The 21,587-nt window shown below is 35.0% G+C and overlaps 1 protein-coding gene across 3 annotated transcripts in view; it reads left to right on the forward strand.

Annotated features, from left to right (window-relative positions):
* MCU (mitochondrial calcium uniporter) overlaps nucleotides 1-21,289 on the forward strand; it is a 617,067-nt gene extending 595,778 nt beyond the window's left edge. For all 3 annotated transcript variants that reach the window (XM_067104777.1, XM_067104776.1, XM_067104778.1), the window contains one exon: nucleotides 14,975-21,289. Coding sequence is in view for 2 of the 3 variants with exons in the window: in XM_067104776.1 (XP_066960877.1) it covers nucleotides 14,975-15,238 (264 nt within the window). In the remaining variant the exon portion in view is untranslated. The remainder of the gene's footprint in view (nucleotides 1-14,974) is intronic.
* Nucleotides 21,290-21,587: the final 298 nt, after the last annotated feature.

Here is a 21,587-nt window from a genome sequence, read left to right on the forward strand (position 1 = left end):
TCTGACATTAACACTGGAGGAGATACAGTAGATTTCTCAATTAGGAAGCTAGGCATATTTATGCAGTGTCCAGTTGATTCATGGAATGATGAGTAGTGCCAGCAGAACTGTGCCTGTCAGTAACCCACACTAGAGAAGCTGGCCTAGTTGGAAGAGGCAGGATTATTATACCCATAGGTTTAGTTTCCATGAAATGAACAGCCATTCAACATAGAATATAACACCTGGTGGATTTTATCAAAGTCCACAGGAAAGTCCTACATTGGAAGAAGAAAAATGATTTTCTGTAGGATTTACCATTGCCCTTTTGATACTGAGTTAAACCTGTAAATGAAAACATTGTCAAAAGGACAGGAGTCTATGTGGAAAACCTGATGATATTTAAGGATGGAACCAGGAGAGGAGCAGTGGTCAAGTATCAATAGGCAGAACTAACAGTAGTTAAAAGAGGTGTAGAAATATTCACACTCTGGTAATGGGCATCTAAAAAAAGATAGCCTGATTTTGAATTAAGGATGCCCAAGTCAGCAACCTTCATGAGACAGTAGAATAGTAAGAAACACAGCCCCCATTCCAAGGTTCACCCCTTGGAAAGAGGAACATGGTTGCAGGTGATTTGGTTAGGAAAAACTAGCCCTTTAATTATTACTAAATTTTGGTGTGTGTTAACAACTATGGACAATTTTGGATACTCCTTTGTAAACTCTTTCTTAACAGCAACTAATAGTATGTCTTCCTCTGCTTTCTTTAATCAGGTTCTTGATCAACAAGATTTTGTCTTCAAGAGGACCACTTGGTAGCAGTGTATTAATGGTTTCTAAGATCTGGTTAATGTATAAGATAAGCAAAGAGCCCATCACCAGTAGGTGGAGGTTCTCTGGGAATCTCTTTTAAGGGTATTTCGCAGTGATCCTCGAAGCACTGAACTTTAATTTTGTAAGCGTAACCAGGAATTTTTGTGACGGATAATTTTTCTAGCTACTGCACAGAGAATTATCAAGCAACACAACGGTCTACCACATTTGAATCGGGTAAAATAGGCCATCTTCAGAGATAGATGCAAACAAAAGTTTGTATGTACTGTATTCATCATACTATTTTCTCTCAGCACTAAAGGCACAGGAGCCTGAAAGTCTAGAGACAAAGTTCACCCAGATTATTTTGTTATTTCAGTCTCAAATTATAGCCAAACACATTTAGTGTTAAAGTTGGTGTATTAATTTGATCTGTTTCTACAGTTATCTTTAATGGGTGCTCATGTAGAAGTATGTTTAATGTCATAAACCAAAAAAATAGGCTTCTTAATATGACATATTTCTTTATCTACTCTTCTCACTACCTTTATCTCTTTCTTTCCTTTTGTATTTTTCTTGCTTCATATTAATGAGACACCTTGTGAGATAATGAAATGGCTTTCAAAAGCTTCATATTCATTGTCTTTTTTATCACTAAGTTGTGTGTTTCCTCAGAAATAATTATGCTGTTATCTAGTAGAACACTTTAGGTTGCCACTCTAGTCCCTCCATACACAGAGCATGTGCAGAAATATTAAATGAATTGAATATAAAGCTCTCACCCTTCCAATATAGCAAATACCAAGAGAACAACTAGCAAAATTTTGAAAAAATAAAGTGAGTTTTATTTAAGTTTCTGTAGGTTTCTGAACATAGCATGATACCTTGCTTGTATGTTGCCAGACATGTGTCTGATGCAGATTTAATCTCTCTCATCTTCCTGGATTAACTGATATAGATAAGCTCTTTGTAAAAGTTACAAACACTTATAAACTCAACACCCTCCAGACTCTGTGCCCCTTCTCAATGGTTAGAGGGGCCTCAGAGAGTAACTGCTTAGATCTACGTAATCATAATTTGGTTTTTTGTGTTGGATCTAAACTGAATTAGCAAGACTTTCTCACTTTTATACCACTCCATTTTCTCTTCATCTGTTAGGATAAACCTTTTCTTGACACCATAAGCACGTACTGTAGTTGAATATGGGTTAGATTGTGCAGTGATGATTAATGCACAAACATACATGTTCCCAATCTTTCTCATGTCTCATAAAACAGTCCAACCTCACATATAAATAGAACCATATAAGAGGGAAGTAAAAAAGAAAAATGTTTAAACTACATCTAACACTATCAATTTTGACTTACAATAGACTTTAAAATTACTGTATATTCTCCTACAGTATTTGATGAAAAGATTTGCACTTTGGACAAGTAAAAGAAATGAGTGGCTTGTTGAAACTACATATGACCAAAAATCTGTCAGAGAACTGGATGATGATTAATTGAATAGCTAGTGTGAACATTATTCTGTACACATGATAGACTGAGCAGCATACACGGAACAGTGATATTGCTGAGAGATGAAGAACAGATTCAGAGAAAACAGTTTTAGGTTTCCTTAAGATCAGATACAAAACATTGAGAATATAGCCAAGTACAACCCTAGTAGAGAAATAAAGATACATCTCTAATAGTATCAAAAACGACATTCTTAGGGCAAAACTTGTGCCACAAAAATCTGAATATTAAGACAAAATAAGGAAATTGACTGTACATACAAAAAACCCTTAGTGTAAAAATTTCAACAAATATAGCCATACTGAAACACTGTAATATTGATCTAAAATGTGTATTATGTTTGGAAACGTGGCATACTGAAACACCAAGCTGGGTCCAAAGAATGCTCATTCTAGATACTGTATATAGTACACATACTAGAATAAGGATCTTGCAAGACAAAAGTGTTATGACCATAAGAGAAGCAAAATAAGAAGAGAAAGTCAGGGTTTTCAGTTGCCCACCCAAGAAATTCACATATAAAATTGTAGCTAAGCAAAACATTGAAAGTAACACAGAAAATGATAATGAAGCAGTACACCCATCTAAGAATTCCAAGGATAAAAATGCAAAAACTGATAATTCAGAAGAAAAACCCCTTGTCCAAAACATGCATGTAATCCTTAGTATCTACACCCCATAAAGGGGTAGTGCCATCAGTGCACCTCACACAATGCACTGTAGGCATTACTTAAAGTTCTTTGCAACTTTCCTTCAGCCCTAGCTGCAACCCCATTCATTCCTTTTACTGTACCTCTATTTGTATTCTCTTCCATCTTACTTTCCACCCTCTCCTAACACTTGTTTCTTAGTGCAACTGCGAGGTTTTCCTCCTATTACACCTTTAAAACCTTTTTACTCTCAATTCCCTTTCAGTGCTGAACAACCTCATAGGTCCCAGCACTTGGCCTTTGTCCTTAATTTTATATTCCATTCCATTTCATTCCATTCCTTAATATCTACAGTATGAAGACTCTATTCCCCATGATGAACACTGAAAAATGTACAAAGAAAATTAAAATACAGTACTGTATAACAACTAACCAAAGGGCACTCGGTAATGCATCAGCACAAAAAAAAAAGTAATAATGAGAAACTAAATTCATCGGTAAGACCGAAATTACAAGAAAAATGGAAGAAATTTCACAATCCCCAATGATCAGAACAACTAAAAGACAGAGAAGAAGAAACCTTAGTAAAATATCCAGAGGTGCAGGAAAAGAAACAAGATTTCAACCACTAAAAACAATTTGATTATTCTTAAATCCAAGACTGAGGAACAAACTCTTCGAACATCATCCACATCTGTGAGTGAAGAAATTCAAATATATAAACACAAGAATTCTTCAGGCTAATGGAAGATGTTTAATTAACTCCTTATTGAATCCACCGCACCCCACAAAGTGGATGCTATAAATGATTTTTAAAAGAACTACACGTACTTCCAAAATCAATAATCTACATATCACATGATCACCAACTTTATAAACAATAGAGCAACAAAAGTAAATGATAAACCTGAACCCACAAAACAAATTGCCAATATACAGTACATTATGCATAAAACAAAAATATGATGTGTATGAGATTGAAACTGGTAAAGTAATTCATAAATGTTTGAGTGAAAATTTTTATCAATGAAAAATAACAATACAAATCAAAATAGATGTATTAAAAATTTGAAAAGAGCAGCAAAAGTAAATCATCATAATTTGACAGCCTAACTAAGCTATCAGTTGTTTTAAATGTAAACCAAATTTAAATGAGAATCCATTTTGGTGAAGCCAATGGCCATACCACATTGAAATACTGTACAAAGATATTTGAATATAACTCCATGCGTCAGTGTCCAACACATAGACAACTGCTAGTTTCCTAGTCAGTATGAAAACTGATAATGAACTGAGATCTGCAATTTACAGTACATTCATAAAAAATCACATAATATGATAAAATAGTAATTTGAAGTCCTTCATTTCAATATTTTGCAATAATTTTATATATTCCCAGCCATAGTTATGTAACCATTTGCAGTATTTAAAACCAGCCAAGGTTTCATTATAGCATTTCAGTAAATATTTAGTAAATCTGTTTCCATAGCCATTAGTACTACATGTGTTTTCAGTGCAGAGTCCCCTTTGGTTTTCAAACAGTCAAACTGCTAACAGATTTGACTCGGTCAGGGAACGTTTAATCATTATTAATAATAATTTATTTAGTTTTAATTAACGTGATATAAACACTCACTTTTCTAACACCCATAGCATTATGTTATCAGTCAACATCTTGATGTTCCTTACCTACAGTAAATCATTTTGAGTTTCATGTGTCTAATGATTTATATTGTAGTAATCATTATCCAGTAATGATAATTTATTTACAAGCCCAGCCAAATAAAATGACTGATCTCCACAATATAAATACAGCACTCAGAGAAGAGTACACAATTTATACACTAGACAAAGTTTGCTATACAAGTTTTAAAGAGACCACAGCCAAACTAATAAGTATATTATAATTTCATTACTGATGCCACTGACAAGTTTGAGGTAAAATCTATGCCTATACTACGAAAAAAAAAAAGCAAAATACAGTAGACATTGTAAGATGTGAAGGTCCACTTTGCTCAAACTATATTAATGGATCCTTGTCTGTTGTAGGGTTTGCTGCAATATTGTCTAATTAAATGAGTAAGGTTTTGTTACCAAAAAATGTACCTGCAAAAGCAAAAAGACAAAAGATGGCAGTGATATAAAAGTGTAGGCTCTTTACAAGGCAGGCACTAGACACCAAGTGGCTGACTCAAGTGCACACAGGATTGGGGTATGATGAGTCACACCCTAGGAACAAAGAATCCATGCTTACAGGTTTATATAGGAAAATGTCAGTTGTGTTTGTTTTAGCATCTGATAATCCTGGCTTACTTTATGGATTATTCTGTTGAGTAACAAATATTTTTATATTTACTGTACTGAGATGATCTGGTAAGGAAAGAAATCCAGTAAGTTAGAGTCCATGCAAGAGTAATTTTCTCTTATTGCTTGGAGTACAATTGTTTTTATGATAGAATACTGGGTTAGCATGATTTTGAAGTACTATAAATGATTATAGGTTATTATGAGTCTGTGACAATATATAAAGCAAATATTATATAGTCAGTATGATGCATTAGTTATCCAAGAACATAAAATGCTATAGTTTTAATAAGTAAATATTTAAAAAAAAGACATAAGGAGACTTAAAGTTTTTGCACCAAGAAAAATTACAATAAATTTCCTTTCCATTGGTATATATGTTACAGCTATTTATGTCTGTTATTGAATTTAAAAATGTAAGGAAAACTATGAAAACATTTTTATGATTTTCAGTTTTGGATTGGTTTCATGATATTCTCCTTGAACAGCCCATGAGAGGTAGAGTTAAACCAATCCATAACACTACTCAGATGTCTCAGATGTCATCCCAGTACCACTGGATGTCAAGATATTCATAGATGGTTTTTTTATTTCTTACATATGACGTATCTGAGGTTATTGGAATCTCAAAGGATGGCGTTTAAAGAACATCATTTGACATCAGAATCTCATCTTGATATCAAAATGAAACATTGTACAGTATCTCAAAGAGGTTCATCTGCCTCTTAATGACATTAGCTAGGTATTCCAGGTACCACACAGGATCTGTGACTTGTGGGAGTCAGTAAGAACCATTTGTTCAAAGGATTTAGTGACAGACTTTATGTTTACAGACACCTTAATCACTACCTCTTGCTATAGATATCTATAGATGACATGGAGGTATGGTAAGCCTTTGAAGCATACCTGTGGCTAGTGTGTGTGCAGAAGTGTTCAAGGATGTCATCCTCATTAGAACTCTCTACCCTTCTCCAGCATCATCATCCCAACCAGCACTAATAAAATGAATGTATCCATTGAGAATAGCTGCTTGTGTTCTTTGTACAAGTTATTTGACTTACATTGCTCTTCTTTCTCCTCTTCTACCTCTTTTCATTACAACAAAGACAGGTCCTTATGCCAAAGTGCCCCAAACTTCTAGGTATACCCGTCTAGAAGACAGTGTTTGCCCTTTCATCATGGGAGAGGGCATTGTAAATTAGGGAAGCTTTCCCAGGGGAGGACCTGAAGACAAAAACATCAACTGCCATGGTTTCTCTTCCAGTAATGAGACTTGTCTTCAGGAGCACTGGAGGAAATGGGAGGAGATAAGTGCAGAACTGTGGGTGACTACAAACTACTGTTCTTGGACACAAGCCCCCAATGCCTTCACTTCTAGTGGACTTTGTTACGTATATTTACAATTTTGAAAAGTTCACGGTTTTGAAAACAGAAATAAGATTGATTATCATGAAGCTTGTGATAGAAGAGGTAACAGTTGGTTCACAAGGATTTTACAGACTTTTGTTTCTGGTTCCAAAGGTGACTGGTAGTTGGCACCCAATTATTGACCTCAGCTCCATAAATAATACAGCATGCTCTCTTGAGGATAAAAACGGTAGAGTAGAGGAGAGGAGAAAGTTGTTCAGAAAGTGGGGTGTTCTTTCCTTGATAGGTCTAGTGGATGCATATTTTCATTTGCCCATTAGTTCATTATCCAGGAAATACTTTGGCTTCATCTAAAATGGGAGAATTTATAAGTTTTGTGCTCTCTACACAAACCCTGGCTCCAGTAGCTCCTTGGGCACATCCATCAAGTATGACTGAGAAGGCATTTATACAATTGACTAGTATTAGCAGGACCATCAGTGGCTTTAAGAAGAGATCCGAATCATCTACAAAATATGCCACCTCCTAGGTCTATGAATTGATTTGTTAAAGCCCTGTCTCATACTATCTGCATCAGCAATGAACCTTAAGCATGAAAACAAACACAGGCATAATGCATGACTTCAGAGTCCTCCAGCAAAACTACGGCAGTATCATCTTGGTTATGGACCCCTCTTTGGAAAAGTTTGTTCAACACAACCATTTTCTGTTTGAGGTTCCTGTAAAGACCTCAGCCAAGGTACTGACAGATCTGTGGTGGTGGCAGGATCCAACTTACCATGTTGCTCAGGGTTCCTCTAGTCCAAACAAAGACAGAATTGTTTCTAATGGTTGAGAAGCCTTGCTGTTAGGACCATAATAAGTACTGTAACAGGTTCTTGGTCAGATCTGTACTAGGCACAACATAAATTTTCCAAAGTTAAAAGCAGTCTTTTTAATTGCTCAAGCTTTATTTTTCTCTGTGCAAGTAAGAGTCATGGGAATGATGTCTGACAGCACCACAACCATTGCTTATCCAAAGAACCAGGAATGCACAAAATCAGTCTCCGTGCCTTATGATGAAAGAAATATGTGGGCAGGGCAAACCAAGGGTAAAATAGTTCCAAGGTTTGTTCTGGGGAAGAAGAATGTGATACTAGTGGACTGTCTTGGCAGAAAAAAAAATTCAACTTTTAAGGTGGTCTCTGGATCCAGAGGCTTACAGAGTTCTTGGAAACTATGGAGAGGCTCTTAACGATAAAGACTTCATTTGTATTTTTTTTAACTAGGCCAAGTATCATGGAAATTAGATGCCATGCTTCATACTTGGGACAGGCTTTCCCTCATTTTAGCCTGTGTTGCAAGTTACTGCAGAAGTTGAGATAGTCTACTCAGAACATGATTGTAATAGCATCTCTGTGGCCTCATTAAGATTAGTTTGCTGATCTGCTGCCTCTTTTAGTGCACCACCCCGGTAGCTTACCATTCAGGAAGGAACTTTGGAAGCAATAAGATGACAGCAATCAAGAAATACTCCAACTTAACATGTGGAGGTTATCAAGTGAGGTCCCAAAAGGAAAGGTTTTCAGCAATCATGGCTGCAGGAATCACCCATCAGCCCATATCAACCCAAATGGCTACAATTTGTTGGTTGGTATATTTAGAAAGGCATTGATTCTCTGTCTCCATACTCTTAATTGCAGACTTTTCCTTCACCTTTCACAGTGGGAAAAACAGTAAGTTTCTGCAGTTAAGAGCTAAAGGGCAGTTATTGTTGAATTTCTGGAACTCAGCATTATCGTTGTAACTGATTGCAAGGTTCTTAGGCCGCCTTCACACCAAGGTGGCACTTGGCATGGCACATAGCACGCCACTTGAAAATGAACACTGGGAAATCTATGAAACCTTTCTCACCGAGGTGGCGTGACTCGTCGCATGAGCCATGTGCGACTTGCATGCCACTCCGACATTGAACATATGATGCCAAACTTTAATGGAACTTTCACTTCCATACATATTATTAGACGATGTATTATTACATTTTGTTTTATTGTAATAACAAAATATACAATAAAATGAAAACCTTTGGATGTATGGCACATGTTGATTAGTTTTCAAGAGTCTAGACAGATTTGCGCAAGCAAATGTGACAACACTGCCTGATGAGAGGGACACACAGGCTTGTAGGAAACAGTGTCTTTTTTGTTGTCAGTTGTCTTTTGTGCTTGTTCTCGTGCACAAATACGAGCATGCCTCTTCCAGACAACGAACTATTTAACATAAAATTTGTAGAAGCTTTGGAGAAATACAAATGTCTGTATGACACAACATCACCTCAGTACATCTCAAAGGATGAACAAGACAGGGCATTCGGTAAAAAAGCTGGAACTTCTCTTCATTGAGCCCTAGTTGCTTTGCAACTACATAAACACTGTGAGCTTCTACATTATCTTTAAGATACGGATGTATCCAGTACTTCTTTGTTTTTCTTTTTCTGGGGGCGACTATAGCACCAATCAAAGCAACAATAACCTCCTCATCCAATGATACCATCTTGTACACTGTGAAGTGAACTGCCACCCTGAAACATGTGGCAACGTGCTGCTTGATCTGAAATTACCGTGCCACTTGTCATCACTTGTGCCACTTGCCACTTGCCACCTGCCACTTGCCACGTGAGACATGCCACCTTGGTGTGAAAGCAGCCTTAAAGAGTTCTTTCAACGCTGAAAATGCAGTGCCTAGTAAAGAAGTGACAGCATCCCTTAATTTTTCATTCTCTTACCAAGTCTGTCTTTGAACCTCTGGGTAATAAACCATTATGATTTATATCTATGAAGATACCCTTTTACTGGCTTCTGCTTCACTCCATGTGAGTGAGTGAGTTACATGCTCCTTCAGGCAGTAATACCCACATCAGAGATTGTCAGGTTTTGATAATGCAATCAGCAGGCCAAATACAGCCATTCAGTACTATCTTATTTGGACTAAGAATCTTTAATTGAACGATTTCAGGGCCTTGGTTTCTACAAATCAGGAGAGGATATTCTTTTTAGAGAATTCAACATAATTTTCAAGCCTATTGTAAGGTCTCTGAGAAGGAAGCATTTTAAGTAACATGAGGTTTGTGATGTTTTCTGTCTGCAAGTGATCCTAGACTCATTGGAATACTGTATTAATGTAGTTGGGATAATTTTCTCTTGTCCTTCCACCTAAATAACAATGCAGGCTAATTATTATTGTTGGGTTTGTTACAAAACAATTGTAGTTCTTATAAAACGAATAAAAATTCCTGTACCCATTGATCATAATGGAGTTACCCTTTTCACTCCCTTCAGTCTTAGTGTTTTACAAAAGAATAAGGCCAGAACTTTTTTCGTTTTTGATGGGTCAAGAGTGCATGTGTATACTGTCGCTGAGTGGTTGTTTAACTTCTAAAAGTTATTCTTCTTCCATCATCAAGACTTCAGAAGCTACCTGTTTGAGGAATTTAATACAGTGAATTGAGGCTAATTAAGATTGATGGTTTTGGCTGAAAAATTTTGTGTAATAAATACGTGTACTTTACTACAATTTCCCTTGCTAGTAGATGGCTGCATCACCTTAGAAAAAAATAATCTGTTAGTTCCTGTTATTCAAGCTTACAAGCAGATCTTTCCCATGTCTTTCTTTGACAGGGACAAGTAGTGACAGATGTCTCATAATTTAGGTACCTTTCCCACTATGTAGGGAACAAAGGCCTGTAAAGGTTACTGTGTTCAGATGAGGTAGTGCTCTTGTCCTTTATAGTCTCATGAAGTGAGATACAGTACTGTATTACAAAAGTCAATACATGTATATGTACAGTATATTACTATTACAGTATTATTATTATTATTATTTTTTATTTGGTCTATCTTGGTCATCCAAGTCGACTGGGCAGTATTTATAGTGTGGGGTTTTGGGTTGCATCCTGCCTCATTAGGAGTCCATCACTTTTCTCACTATGTGTGCTGTTTCTAATAGGACACTCTTCTGCATGAGTCCTGGAGCTACTTCAGCATCTAGTTTTCCAGGTTCCTTTCAGGGATCTTGGGATCGTGCCTAGTGTTCCTATGATTATGGGTACAATGTCCACTGGCATATCCTATATCCTTCTTATTTCTATTTTCAGGTCTTGATACTTATCAATTTTTTCTTTCTTTCTTTCTCATCTACTCTGGTGTCCCATGGTATTGCGACATCAGTGAATGATACTTTCTTCTTGATTTTGTCAGTCAGCATCAAGTCTGGTTTATTGGCATGTATCACCCTATCTGTTTTGATACCATAGTCCCAGAGGATCTTCGCCTGATCGTTTTCTATCACTCCCTCAGGTTGGTGTTCATACCACTTATTACTGCAAGCTAGCTGGTGTTTCTTGCCCAGGCTCCATTGGAGGGCTTTTGCTACTGAATCATGCCTCTTTTTATACTGGTTCTGTGCAAGTGCCAGACATTTGCTTGCTATGTGGTTTATGGTCTTGTCTCTCATATTACACTTCCTGCATATAGGTGAGATGTTATTTCCATCTATTGTTCTTTGGACATATCTGGTTCTTAGGGCCTGATCTTGTGCCACTGTTAGCATCCCTTCTGTTTCCTTCTGGAGTTCTCCCCTCTGTAGCCATTGCCATGTTTCATTGCTGGTCAGTTCTTGAGTCTGCCTCTTATACTGTCCATGCATTGGTTTGCTGTGCCATTCCTGTTCTGTTTTTCATTCTCCTGTCTCTGTATATTTCTGGGTCTTCGTCAACTTTTATTAGTCCTTCTTCCCATGCACTCCTTTGACACTCTTCTTCACTGGTTTTCAGATATTGCCCCAGTGCTCAGCTCTCGATGTTGACGCAGTCCTCTTGCTTAGTAGACCTCTCCCTCCTTCCTTTCGTGTGATGTATAGTCTGTCTGTATTTGTTCTTGGGTATAGTGCTTTGTGTATTGTCATGTTTTTCCTAGTTTTCTGGTCTATGCTGCTGAGCTCAGCCTTCGTCCACTCCACTACTACTGCTCTGTATCTGATTACTGGTACTGCCCATGTGTTTATGGCTTTTGTCATGTTTCAGCGTTGAGTTTTGACTTGAGTATCGCCTTAAGTCTCTGCATATATTATTATTATTATTATTATTATTATTTATTTATTTATTTTTTTTTTTTGTCTATCACAGTCATCCTATTCAGCTGGGTGGTTTTTATAGTGTGGGGTTCCTTGTTGCATCCTGCCTCCTTAGGAGTCCATCACTTTTCTCACTACAGTATGTGTGCTGTTTCTAGTAGCACACTTTTCTGCATGAGTCCTGGAGTTACTTCGACATCTAGTTTGTCCAGATTCCTTTTCAGGGATCTTGGGATCGTACCTAGTGTTCCTATGAATATAGGTACAATTTCCACTGGCATATTCCATATCCTTCTTATTTTGATTTTCAGGTCTTGATACTTATCAATGGTCTCTCTTTCTTTCTTGTTTACGCTGGTGTCCCATGGTATTGCAACATCAATGAGTGATACTTTCTTCTTGATTTTGTCAATCAATGTCATGTTGGTCTATTGGCGCGTATCACCCTATCTGTTCTGATACCATAGTCCCAGAGGACCTTTGCCTGATCGTTTTCTATCACTCCTTCAAGTTGGTGTTTGTACCACTTACTACTGCAAGCTAGCTGGTGTTTCTTGCACAGGCTCCAGTGGATAGCTTTTGCTACTGAGTCATGCCTCTTTTTGTACTGGTTCTGTGCAAGCGCCGGACATTCACTTGCTATGCGGTTTATGGTCTCATCTTTCATATTGCACTTCCTGTATATGGGTGAGATGTTATTTCCATCTGTTGTTCTTTGGAAATATCTGGTTCTTAGGGCCTGATCTTGTGTTGCTTGTAGCATTCCGTTTCCTTCTTGAGTTATCCCCTCTGTAGTAATTGCCATGTTTCATCGCTGGCCAGTTCTTTTGTCTGTCTCATGTACTGTCAATGCATTGCTTTGTGGTGCCATTCTTCTGTTCTGTTTTTCATACTACTGTCTCTGTATATTTCTGGGTCTTCGTCAAGTTTTATCAGTCCTTCTTCCCATGCACTCCTTAGACACTCGTCTTCACTGGTTTTCAGATATTGCCCCAGTGCTCTGCTCTTGATGTTGATGCAGTCGTCTGTGCTTAGTAGCCCTCTACCCCCTTCCTTTTGTGTTATGTATAGTCTGTCTGTATTTGCTTTTGGGTGCAGTGCTTTGTGTATTGACACGTGTTTTCTAGTTTTCTGGTCTATGCTGTGGAGTTCAGCCTTCGTCCACTCCACTACTCCTGCGCTGTATCAGATTACTGGTACTGCCCATGTGTTTATGGCTTTCATCATGTTTGCGGCGTTGAGTTTTGACTCGAGTATCATCTTAAGTCTCTGCATATATTCTTTCCTGATCGTGTCCTTCATCTCTTAGTGTTTTATATCCTCTCCTTCCATTATTCCCAGGTATTTGTATCCTGTCTCATCTATGTGTTTAATGCTATTCCCATCTGATAGCTTTATCCCTTCAGTCCTTATAATTATTATAATTATATTATATTATTTATAATTATTATAATTATTATAATTATTATAATTATTATAATTATATAATTATAATTATTAATTATTATTATAATTATTATTATAATTATTATTATAGTTATACAAAGGAAGAAGACCCTCTTTGAGGTAAGTTTTGTTGAATAAAATGGCTGCATTTTAGCAAATTTATTTTATACTGAGTTTTCTTAATTCCTCTAATAATTTGCTTTTCCAGCACATCAATATTAGTCAATAATTGTCCAATGTTCATATTTTAATGGATGAAACAGCATATTTCTTACAGGTGAAATTCTTTATTCTAAAGCATTACAGCAGGTTACTGAAACCTGGGGTGTAAATCCATAGATTTTCCTGATGGTATTTTTTGTAGTATTTCTTCTTTTTTCTTTTTCTGACGTCTGTCTGGTATTTCCAGTACTTTTTCTGTCGACATGTTTCAACCAGCTCGATGGTCATCTTCTGGACGTTGGGATGAATCTGGAGAGACAGGGCGCTCGTGGTGGTATATACAGGGGGTCTCAGATCAGGTTGATTTTTCATTGGCTGCCTGAGGCGATTCTTCTCGGGCGAAGTCTCCTCTCATGCAGTGATGGTTGCATGCGCTCTTGCATGCGTGCACTGGAGTGCACATTGAGAGTATTGTTCGTAGGGTTGCTGCCCACAGATGGGAGTTCCTGATTGGTTTGCTCATCCAGGGTACCAGTAGGTGCCACCCTTCGCGCCAATGTCGGGAGGAGGGAGGTCTCCTGTGTAGTATTGAGATGGCTTCTCTCTCCCGATGTGTAGGGCTTCCAGAAGGCGGAGGCAGTGATGGTCGGTTGCTTGATCTGTTATCTCGATGTTGGGGATAATGTCATTCCTTTTTATTCTCAGGTTATGAACAGTCCTGGTGTGATTAAATATGGCACCCTCCTGGGCGTGACAGGAGATCCTCTTGGAGAAGCTCATGGTTAGTCATACCGATGTAAGAGCCGAGGCGCACTCGGTCGGGGCATTTGTAGCGGTAGACTACGTTGGTTTTCTTCAAGAGATCCTGCTTGAGGGGGCCCGGGTTATTTCTCATCATCAGGCTGCTGGTTATTTATAATAATTATAATTATTGTAATTATAATTATTATAATTATTATTATTATTATTATTATTATTATTATTATTATTATGAAAGTAGTTTAAATAGGCCACTGAGCCTAGCTTATTTAGCTGTCTTGGAATAGTTGTATTTCCCATAAATATTAATGAGGATTACCTCCTTCCTTGCTCAAGCAATTTTTTTTCACAGATGTTTGTGATTTACTGCACTGAGAAAGGGGCTTCCCCAAGTTAAGAGGTTTCATATTTAATTGACATCAAAATTATTTTAAAATTTACATTTTATTTGGAGCTAATTTGAAATGTTTCGCTGATTACTTTACAAATTCTGTATTGTGTTATACTGCTGTAAGGGAAATACTCAGCAGTCATGAGTGAGACTAAATTCATTCCCAGAAATTGACCTGTTTTGACTGGGCATGCAGATGGAAAATTAGTGACAGGTAACTCTAGTGACAGGAGTGCATGACAGGAGACTTTGTAATTTGCTGCCAAAGCTGACAGCTAAACCAGATTTTGGCAGAAACACTTTTGAAGTTTTACACTCACTTGGTATTTTTAGAGATTTTATAAACTTTTTTTATAATCTCAATTTCATAGAATTCATGTTAAGCTTTGTAATGTGATTATAAATGTAATAGTGAAGAAATGTAATTAAATTACAGTAATTTCTAATATTCATTAATTCATTTCCTTACAGGACTTTGTTTTACCAGAAGTGCGTGATCGTCAGTTCTTAATTAGTTTCCATAAGAGGGCTAAAAAGATAGGAATGGATGTAGAAAAATATAATCGGCTAAAGGACAGAATCGCCCAATTAGAAAATGATCTTGAGAGGCTACGAGATCCCCTGGCTCTCAATTTACCTCACAGTGCCCTCAAGGATGCAGAAACAGCAGAAGCCCCATTAGCCAAGGCACAAAAACACATCAAAAACTTGTTGGGACTGAAAAATGAAAAGTAGCTCTGATATTTTAATTAATTAGGATGATACCGAAATGCAGGAATTTTGTAATTTAGATTTTTTTAGCATAAGATGGACAAGTTGATAGTTGTCCCAATACACAAAGTTGCTCAGCCAAGCCTTAGCAACATTTTAATAAAATCATGTCAGTGATGGGAGTCTTAACTGCCAGTTTCATTATTTTATATGTAACAATGAATATAAAAAATTGTTATTAGAGGTTGGGTATTCTTGAGGTTTGAATGAAAATGAGAGACATTGTATACAGTAGTACCCAAAGCCTTTTGGTAAATATAGAAATGCGATATTCAGTCATGGTTCTGGGAATGCCAGCCATTTTTGAACTTGTATCATACTGCAGATTGTAAAGCAATGCAAACTAAAAGGCTCCAAATAATATGAAACTTCCTTTTTAAAGTGAATAAGCTCTTGAACTTTTCCTCGATGCAGTACAAGCTTTTCAAATTGATTATATTAGAATGATTTTATAATGTATTATGATCTATTAAGAAGACTAGAAAACACTTCATCCCTCTTTTACTCGCTCTTTAGAAAAGGCTTTTGCATCTTCCATTTATAATATTTGAAAATGTACTGTAAGCAAATTAAAACTTTTTTACTTGAAATTATGTACTATACTGTATGTAGAGTAGTACAGTACTCAGTTTTAAAATTGATTTTGTATATGTGTTTCTGAAAATTGGAAGCATGAAATCAAATAATGATTGTTAATTAGGAATCTCAGGTCCTTCAGGATGATATTCTATTCAGTTCTGAAAGACAAATGAATTCAAACATTGTTTTATTATATTGCAATTTCAAAAAAAATTTTGTTTCTGTAGACATTATATTTTGTAGGTCAAGCAGTTTACTAGAAGGTAACATATATCAAGTAAAACTGATATCGATTTTAAAACAAAGTAAATTAAGATTTATCTAGCAAAAATAGACCTTTTCCTGAGTACTTTTAAGAGAATAAAATGGCTTGTGAATAGTAGGTGGAAAATACAGTACAGTATATGCAAGTCAGAACATCATATTATATTAGTATATCTTAAGAGTAAGACACAGACTAAAAAAGTTGTGAAAGCCTTAACTTCCTTTTCGTCTGGCTTCCTTATGAAATCAAAGAAGCGTATCAAAAAGCACAAATGTACTTATTGTACGACAATTGTTTTATATGTAATGTGTACATCAGTATATATATATGAGTGGATTGTTTCTATAAACATTTAAGAAATAGCAAGTGATTGTATTAATGGTAAGTCATTATTAATTGTTTAAAACTGTTAATGAATTAATGCAGTGGCTTTTAAGAGTAAAATTTGTTGATTGATGCAGTATTAGAAGTTTGTAATATAATATATTTTATCATTTGATGCAGTATATGGTAATATTTTCTTTGTATAAAATACAAGCAACAGTTTTTATTTGATCTATAACTATATTTGGTAATTTTGTTTAGTAAATTAGTGATCCAGTAGTCTTGCAAAATTTCATAGATAATAGCTTATATATCACAAAGCACTGTTATAGGATTTGAGTAAGCTGCTTAACTATGTGTCTTCCGACAATGAAGGACTTGTTGACAACTAAGGAAAATTGGTAAACCTGTACAGTATTTGCATGTCTACACTGTGGAAGTTTGTCAACAGTTGCATCTGTGGGATATATCTACTACATTATCCTAATCCCTTCAATGGAAAAAGACACTTTTACTTTTTTAAGTAATGGTCTCATCATGATTAAATTAATTGCTTGATATTATATACATATTTTGCAACACTGTATTACAATGAAAATATGCAGTTTTCCTTAGGTTATAAAGAGTAGTTTCTATCTTGTTTCTGTATTTTCCTCCTCCTCTTTCTCTTACAAAAGCTTTAGCATTGGATGGTGTTGTAAACTGTTTAGCTATCCATAAGAGCCATCCTTCCTTAGCTGCCGCCAGGTTTTGGCAAGCAATTACTGATGACCTCGTCGTTTATAGGGTCAGGGGGTGATAATGGTTACTATTAGTTTTGTATTACTGGTTGTTAAGGCTAGTCTTTCACAATGTCATTGGTTGATGTTTACTAATATGTAGCCAGTTTTTAAGCATTTTTATAGTGTTATCCTGATAGGGAGAAAAGAAAGTTTTTAGCAATACATATTTTATATCAATATAGTTATTATTCATTGGCTAAGGTGAAACTTTTTATATGACATCTATGTCATTAGGATCTTATAAAACAGTATTCTCAATTCAAGTAACTTTAAAACCTTCTCATCTTCTATTTGAGAACTATCTTAATATCAATCTTAATCCTATTTAATCTTTCTTCTTAGGTCTAATTTTCCTATGTATTCTAATTAAGCTATGATATAAGTATACACAGAAAACTTGAATTAACTTTACAGTAAAATTTTGTACAGAAGGGAAGGTTTAGCAAGAAAAACATTTAGAAGACTTGTAAAGCATGTTGCATATCTAAAAATCAGTAAAGTACAGAGAGATGAAATTTTACAATGTATTTACTTAAGCAGAAATGTATGTTAAAATTGTTTGTTCATGATTTAATAATGAAAATTGTATGCATGAAACTTTGAGGGAATAAGTTTCTTGTAATGCATAATTCAAGAATTTCATATTCTTCAAGGTAAACACATTTAGTGGTAGGTTTAAAATTATCAGTTTTAAATATGAAGTCACAAGTGGTTATTATCTTTCTTGGAGGCTATACTGTTATCTTGGGAATAAAAGGTGATGAAATTTGATTTTTATGCCTATAAGATGTAATGTTCAGAATACTGTTACATGAACTACACTGTGAATGATGTTATATCTGTTTGCTGGTAAAATTGCATAACTTTTAATGCTCTGAAATACATTACAGTACTTATTTCACTTAGACATGTTCTTATTGAAGAAGAGTATTATACATTCTATATTGTTGTTTAGTATTTCACATACAGTTCATAATTTCCTGTGCTTCATTTCTGCCACTTAAATGGTCATATATATTTAACCTGGTAAACATTTCTTGCTTGTTGAATTTCTTCAGAACAGTACCTCCCTTGACATTGGGTTACTGATATCTTGATTTTTATACTTTACAGGTATATATTTTACCGTCACATAATATATTTGGAGGGAAAGTTTTGTCAATCATGAACTAACATATCCAGTAAACAATGAACTGTAGGCCAGCAAATATTGATAATTAGATGACTAAAATTTAGATATCAAACTGGTGCTATTCCAATGTAAGCTGACCTCGAGTTCATCAGTTATTATAGTACCATAATTGGCCAAATTCAGTTGACTTCTGTCATCCGGTTTACTCTAATTATATTAAATTGCAAGTAATGGCAAATTAATATTATCCCAGTCTTTGTGTTGTTTATCATTTTTGTGGACCCCTTGACTACTGAATTAACACTATAAATAAAAAGGAACCAGTAAATCATGTTTGGATATCTATTTTTAATGTAATGTATTTCCTTATTTTGTCACCATTTAAAACATGTTTTTTCCTTTGCCAAGAAATGACCATTAAGAAAATTGAGCCCATTGGTCATTAGTGATACAGTATATATTATACAGATATTAAAACCACTGTAGATTTCAAAAACTAACAGGAATTAGTGTAACTTTGCACATACACAGTCTTAACACCCAATCGTCTCACTATCATTTTCTTTGTTTTTTATGATGATGCTGAATTGCCTTCTTGGTCCCAGCACCAGGGCTGGCCTCAGTGCCATACCTTATACATACATACATACATACATAGACTTGTGTAGACAGTACGATGACATTCATGAATAAATTTTGTGCCTCATGATTATACTGAAAATTTTTGCAGGATGGTACATAAAATGTGATAAGACATAGTGTTAGTAATTTTCCCAGTGTTGTATCTGTAATCTTAGTAGGATCTGAGTCATTAATAAATGATAAGGCTAAACATTCATAATACAAAATGGTTATGGAGGTTCTTATAACCAGATGATGTTTACCATTAACAAATTGTAAGGATGTATAAAAAAATTTTATGCAAAAATTGTTTTGCTCTAGTGTATTTTTACTATGGATATTCATGTATATGAGGTAAGAAATATTTAAAGGAATTTATTGAAACTCTTTATCATGTTTTGAATCATCATAAACCTAGAAAATTAACAAAGTATTAGTACAACACAGTATAGTACTTAGAAATTGTTAGGTATGCTTTTATTATAATTGTTGAATGATGTAGCTCTCAGTGTGTTCACTTTCTAAACCTTATTTAATGTCTTTAACACTAACTTCAGGTTTTCTGTGTATATGTTGGTAGAAAGCGAGTTTCTCACATTTACAATTGTCTTCTGATATCTAAACCAGTGTTCCTGCCAGTGACACTTTTACACATGAATCCAGACTTTTCTCATTAATTAACTTCTAACTACAATCCGGAAGTAAATCAGCAGAAACAGCTATAGGTAAAGTTTTTGCACGAAATTGCCACTAGTTTTGTACATGTTATCAGATTTTAAGCTAAATTTTGAATATAGTGTTTTGTAATGATTTATACAATAGTATTTATGAGGAGTACACAGTATGCCTTGATTTACTGAGTGATGCTATGATTACATACTTGCCATGAAGGTATTTTAGGGAAGATTGATGTATGTTTTGTAGTTTGCTGCAAATTGCCCAAATACTGTATTTACAGAAAGTGTATAAACATAGGACAAATTGTAATAGTTATCCTTTATTGGAGTGCATTTACATTTGATTTATGATGTAATTTGTCAGTACTGTATTTGTATATTCTCTGCATAACAATAATGGTATTTTGAGTGACCATAAATTTTTGTTTTTTTTCTGGCTTATTCTTTTTGCATACCTGATGTTGTTCATGTCAAACTATTTTTGCAAGTTTCAAGTTTTGAAATTGTTTGGTCAATGATATGGGAAACAAATTTTTTTTTCAGAGGCAATAGATGTCATCATTGTTCTTAACATTCAAGTTTTGTTGAGAATTATTGTAAGAGATATGTACACAGTAGTGCATCTCATTTTAATCACTGTATAAGGAATGCACTTTGTCAATAATGAGTTAAAGGCTTATATTTATATTAGATGTTCATCTGTGAATTATTTTGCTTGTATGACTTTTATGTTTTGAAATTATTTTTGAACAAACTTTTCAAGTACCCATTTGTGAATGACTTAAGAATCCTTTATATTCAAGTGTTTGGATTAAGTTTGTAAGAGTGCTCAAATTGGTTATGATTTGAGTTACAGGTGTGAAACCAGTGCATTTAAAATTTTTCTCTTGATAGATTGTGTACAAAGATCAGAAGAATATTGAGTACTGCAGGAAGATGATTATATCAATAATTCTCATATACTATTATGTACTTTGTACATGGCCATATTTTATTTTTGTCTCTTCTTTGATAAATTTGGATTTTTACATGCACTCTATTGCACCACTGCTTTGGATAATCTATAAGCAGTTATTTCCATGCTCATGAGAAATCGGACAGAAGGTCAGGAACTGGAAACCAAGTGCATAGTATGGCACTTTAAATGATCAGCTTTGTGTATAAGTCTGCAATTTGCTGTCCATGTCTTAATGGAGTTCCTGAATTATGTACACTGAATTTTACTGCAAAATTGCATGACATAGTGCAGTTTATGGCATTCAAGGTCTGAAATGTGAATGGTCACAAAATAAACATAAATGTTTGATCTTCCTTTTGACAAGTAAGTGATTAAGCAATAGCTTGTTTTTAATTAAACTCAGGTTATGTATAGCTAGATACTACCATCACCTAGAAAATGATATTATACACAAAATTATATAAATGTATCTTGGCATTGGTCATTACCTGTACACTATTTTGCTAGGGTAATTACACTGGAATTCATAGTTTTGTCTTTTATTTATATGAGGTTTTGGAATGAAACTTTTAGCTCCTGTAATATAATGTAAAATAAAACTTGTTAAACATTTTTAAATATGAACTCTTAATTGTCACAAGCTAACTTTCATATGAAAATGCAAAGCACATCACATATCTAATTTTTTTATTTTTCTCCCAATTATGTCTCAGTATTTTTAATACAATCATTTTGATGTTACTTTCTTAGACTACAAACAACTTATTGTAGGTGGGGCCCATCAGAGAGTAGTTACCCAAGTCTGATTCTTAGTGTCTAAAAAGTGTTTTCATTCCACTAATTATATGGAGCCAGTATTTATGTTCAGTTATGTTGAATCCTATTTCATGCAGGAACTAAGAGGAATGGAGATGCAGATGAACCAGCTAAAATTACAATTATGACTAAATTAAATATGTTCCTGTCAGTTATTCA

Source organism: Macrobrachium rosenbergii, chromosome 6 (genome assembly GCF_040412425.1).
Source record: "Macrobrachium rosenbergii isolate ZJJX-2024 chromosome 6, ASM4041242v1, whole genome shotgun sequence".
Classification (NCBI taxonomy): domain Eukaryota; kingdom Metazoa; phylum Arthropoda; class Malacostraca; order Decapoda; family Palaemonidae; genus Macrobrachium; species Macrobrachium rosenbergii.